The sequence below is a fragment of the Denticeps clupeoides genome, chromosome 3 (assembly GCF_900700375.1).
Source record: "Denticeps clupeoides chromosome 3, fDenClu1.1, whole genome shotgun sequence".
Lineage (NCBI taxonomy): Eukaryota > Metazoa > Chordata > Actinopteri > Clupeiformes > Denticipitidae > Denticeps > Denticeps clupeoides.
Window position 1 is genome coordinate 27,850,634 of NC_041709.1, and position 5,110 is coordinate 27,855,743.

Here is a 5,110-nt window from a genome sequence, read left to right on the forward strand (position 1 = left end):
AAAAAATGGCAAAAACATTCTCCTATCGAAGGCTTGAGGTTGTCAGTGGTAGTCCAGCTGCTGAAGACTTCAAGGAGAGATGGCCAGCCTTATTTTGTGAAGCTGAGGTATGTAAATTTATTCCCTTTATTAAGCCATCTTGTTTGGCCAGAAACAATAATTTAAAAGTATTATTTAAATATTGATCTCTTGTCATTTCAGATAAAAGAAGAATTTAGGAGATTAACTACAATTTCCCTGGAACAGAGCTTCATGAACAGGCTTGACACATACACACCAAAAATGATTACCCTAATGAAGCTCAAGGGAGGTGTCGTGGGCACCAAGCTGAGGCCGTACATAGACATACTGAGTCAGGTGTGTATGTTAAATTTAGCTTGTTCACTTTTTTTCAGGAATGTGGTCTGTCTCTCACACACTACACACATATGCACATGCAGTATCAATCCTCACTCAATAGTCAGTTTTAATCACTTTTATTTATATAGTACTTTACACAGCACAGATAAGGACTGTTATTGTCAATTGAGGTCAATTGTTGGGTCTTATCCAGACTTGATCAGCCTATCAGAAACCTTGGGGTAAACCTAAAGATAAGAAACCTAAACAGTTAAAGGCAACTATAAATGTTGGCACCAATCACCTTTAGATGTAACAAAGTACATGGGATGTTTCATTTTGTGGTTTCCATTACAGTCTGTTAAATTATTGCAGCATAAATGTTACTTCTATCTGTTTGAAAACTAAAGTCCTAGATTTAAACCTAGTGATCTGAATACCCAGACATTTAATTGCTACATACTGTGTAATATAGTGTAGTGTAAATATATTTAGCAGTTTAAACAGCAAAGAATGGTAACAAACAGCTTAACACGCTACAAAAGCAACCACCAGACAGACTCCATCTTTCCATACTTTTCTCTTGTGGTCTTCACTCAAATCACTGCTCGTATGCCATCGTATTATTTCTTGGTAGTTTGTTTTCTATGAATATTGGTAATGTATTGAAAATAATAATGTTTACAGAACCAAAACATTGAGATGAGGCGTGAAGCTGTTATCCGGAGCCTCATACTGTACCTTGGCGAGAAGGAAGAGGAACTGTTTGAAGATTGCCAGGTAAAGTGTTTTTTGTTCAATGTCATGTTAAAATGTATTACCATAACATACACCAGGGGTGGGGAACCTATGCTCCTGGAGGGTCTGTGTCCCGCTGAGGTTAAAATCCAACCATAATCAAATACACCTGATCCAGGTAATCAAAGTCTACTAGAAAATTCAAAGCATGTTTGTTGGAGCTGGTTGGGGCTAACCTCTGCAGGACACTGACCCTCCAGGACCAGGGTTCCCCACCCCTGATGTAAAGGTTAACCTTAAAGCAGGGGTGTCCAAATTCTGTTCTGGAGGGCCACTGTCATGCAGAGTTTAGCTCCAACTGGCCTCAATGTACCACAGTCAAGAAGTATATTTATGGCTGTGTTTATTTATGACATTATTTGGCTGTAGTGGCTCTTATGTCATGTTCAACTAATGTTTAACTAAACCTGGCTCGCTGTAAAATAGGCTTGACTCAGTTAAGGGTAATCTATACTGTATTACTTCAGTTTACATTTTTCAGTTAAATCCAAGTCATTTATTTTGTCTAAATTGTGCAGGAGGACAACCACAGTGACACAACGCTACACACCCTCAAGATTCTGGTTGTCCATGGAGCTGATGGAAAGGATCCAGTGGACGTATCCATTATTCTTGAAGGAAAGGAGATCTTGCCGGGATGCCACAATGCTGCTAAAGCTTGTGCACTGCTTATGGGACTCATTTATGCCCTAAACATCGCATACCCCACAACATTGTGTTACACTTTCGAGGTGTTTCAGAAACTTTTTCTAGAATTGGATGGAATTAAGCTGTCTCCAAAAGTACAAGCTTTAAAGTCGAAGAAGCCATTTCAAGTACTGCACATTTTTGGATGCCAGTATACTCCCCAACTAACTTTTAAATCTTCCAGGTTGTATTGGACCATTTGGACAGACAAAATGTTTTTCTGGTCACTTGTGTAGATAATTAGAAGTTCTGCTTTTGAATTTAGTTTCACCATTGTGAACAGTGGTGGGAAGACACTTGCCTATTAGAACTGTTTTCAGCTTTGTGCCAACTAAGGCATCTGGTCTTCTTTTTTTTTTTTTCTTTGACATGTTTGTAGCACTAGTCTAGAGTGCCATGTTTAATTGTTGAAACTGCTTTGTCTTAGACTATTTTAAGTTTAACTGAATTTGTAAAAGCACATCTTTAACTGTTTCTAAAAATGTTTTTATGCATTTTATGCATTGTTTTATATTTGATGCATTTAATGTTGTAATGCACAAGTCCAGAGTGCTGTGTTGAATGTTGAAACTGCACTATTTGAGAGGATTGTTACTTTTATTGAAATGGTAAAAAATATTATATCCATGCATTACATCCATGATTGTTTAAAACTCATCCCATGTTTTTGTATTCCTCTTGGGGTTAAAACAATTTCTGATCTTGAGAAATTTAGTTGTTTTCAGGACTCCCATTCCTAGGAAAACACTTGTCATGCAAAAAACTGAGGTTTTGCTTTATGTAACTTTAAAAACCATACATTTGTGTGACTGAGTCATTGTTTAATGTTGGAACAAAATAAATGTTAATTGTCTATGTCGTGTGTGGGCTTATTTAAATGCAGACAAAATTAATATATTTAGAAATTTATTTAAATAAATTTAATAAATTTATTGAAATATTGAATAAAACTTACCTTATAACAGTAAATAAAATGTACTATTTTAAGGACAGCTGTGGGTTTATATTTAAGAAAAAATATATAGACTTTATCTAAATGGTTTGAATAAATATAGTTTATACATTAAATAGAATTAAGTAATATTTACTTAATATTTTAACTCATTTTAAGTCATAGTAATGCTTCGCTTTTACTTGATTCTGGTAAGTGCGTTTTATTTAAAATTATAGCAGTAAATTTTACTTGAACATTGTTAGTCCAAATTGTTACGAGGATTTTATTAAGTAAATTTTACATGTTATTTTTTTCAGTGTATATTGGGTACCTTATTGAAAGTACACTGTCCCAGCTCATTCTTGCCAAAGTGGATGAAAAGGTCATTTGGAGATGATGCATCAATTATGTCATTGCTCTAAGCAAGGAACTGCAAGCAAGGCTCCCAGACAATCTCGAAATCTTACAAAACATGGCTCTGTTCAGTGTAAAGGATACACTGAAGCACAATAAAAGCAACACTGAAATTATAAATGTAGCTGAGATACTGGGGTACCAGCCCCAGACAATTGACAAAATTGTTTCACAATGGAGAAACATACATTTGATGAGGTGGGAATAAACTGAAAATACCATTGAGTTCTGGAGTGAAGTACATAACTACACAGATGCTTCTGGGTCAAAACTATTTGAAGAACTTTGCAAAGTGGCACTGAACAGCTGTTCAGCCAAATGAGTGTGGTCAAGTCAACGTTAAGAAACAGACTGTCACTGCACATTCTTAACTCCATACTCCCTGTGCGGTATGGACTGATCCTGGCTGGTGAAACCTGTTAAAAGCATAAGTTACCCTATGACATAAAACAGTTTGGTACCACTGCAGATTACAGTTTTAAAGCTACACCATCCTCTTCTGCTGATGCCAGCTCAGTGACAAAGCAGCTGGACAGTGAAGATGAAGATGATTTACTTGCTAATCTGTGAATCATCGAAATGTAAACCAAAGAATGCCAGATGAAACACTGTACAGCTAACAAACCAAGAAGAACCACCTTCCTGAGAGATGACTAGCAACAAGTTAAATTTCTAGCTCAAATTGTTTTTCATAACTGTTAATGTACTGATATTTGTTAACATGTATAATTGTTGGTATTTTAGGTAACAATAAATTCCAATAGTGCTATAATTGTTGTCAATTTCACAGATGTGTTAATTTCCAATGTTAAAAAGTGTAAATATACAAGTTGTGATTGTTTAAAAGAATGTAACTGTTCATTATCAGTGTTATATTAAAACAAATCTTATCAAAAAGTGTTTTTACTACTTTTACAAATAGTCAACTATATTTTTCATACAAATCTAAATGGACATATTTCAAATAATGTTTTTGCTGAGATGGCCAGTCAATTGGAAACATTAATTATTTTGTATACTACAAAGATGTAGTTTGGAGTTGCGATTACTCAAAAGACGTCATCATGCAAAGTAATAAATAAATAAGAACCTATTTTTTGTGCATCTGGATATAATGTTTTAATGTAATATAATACACGGCGCCTCAGAGTAGAGACATGACGGGCTTACGCTTGTCCGATCATACGTGATGACGTCATTGATATGCAAATGTCATCTGGCAACATTTAGCTACTTTTCATTGGAAATAGTTGGCAACACTGCATTGTTCTGTGGTCGAGTTCTGTGCTCTTAGATAACTGGCAAGCCTGTACTCCCCATGTACATTAGTGATCCTTGGTCACCCATTACCCTGTTCACTGGTTGTCCTTTGTTGGACCATTCTATGTATAGCGCATTACTTTTTTCCACATTCTGATATGTTACAGCCTTATTCCAAAATGAATTAATTAAATATTTTGCCTCAGAATTCTACACACAACAACCCATAATGATAACATGAAAAAGGGTTTTGGCAAATGTATTAGAAAACAGGTTCTTATTGTTTCCTCTGATCTTCCTGATGTTTATGCAACTTGAGAGATGCTGCAAAGATGAATGGGTAAAACTGGCCAAGGAAAGGTATGCCAATCATATTCAAAATGAATTGACTGTGTAATTGCTACCAAAGATGCATTGAGCATGTGATTTATGTACATGTGATTTTCTCAGTTTTTTTATTTTTAATAAATTTGCCAAGACCTAAAGTAAACTTTTTTTCATGTTGTCATTATGATGTGTTGTGTTTAGAATTCTGTGTAACAAAATGCATTTTGTCAATTTTGCAATATGGCTGTCACACTTCCCATTCATGTTCTCTCCTGGATAACAGCTACATCTGCTCATCTTTTGTCGACCACATTCCCTTTCCATGAACATGAAATCCCTGCGTCTCAAGGC

General features: G+C 35.4%; 1 protein-coding gene across 1 annotated transcript; it reads left to right on the forward strand.

The window, feature by feature from the left end:
* LOC114785188 (uncharacterized) lies at positions 1-3,742 on the forward strand. The gene is made up of 5 exons (XM_028971041.1): positions 1-107; positions 202-357; positions 1,027-1,119; positions 1,656-1,919; positions 3,626-3,742. Exons 1-5 carry the CDS (start codon positions 6-8, stop codon positions 3,740-3,742), a joined length of 732 nt encoding a protein of 243 aa, XP_028826874.1. The 5' UTR covers positions 1-5.
* The last annotated feature ends 1,368 nt before the right edge of the window (positions 3,743-5,110 follow it).

Coding starts and splice junctions, on each gene's coding strand:
- LOC114785188 (XM_028971041.1), top strand. CDS start 6: ATGGCAAAAACATTCTCCTATCGAAGGCTTGAGGTTGTCAGTGGTAGT. Junction 108..201: donor CCTTATTTTGTGAAGCTGAG/GTATGTAAATTT, acceptor TTGTCATTTCAG/ATAAAAGAAGAATTTAGGAG. Junction 1,920..3,625: donor GAATTAAGCTGTCTCCAAAA/GTACAAGCTTTA, acceptor GACATAAAACAG/TTTGGTACCACTGCAGATTA.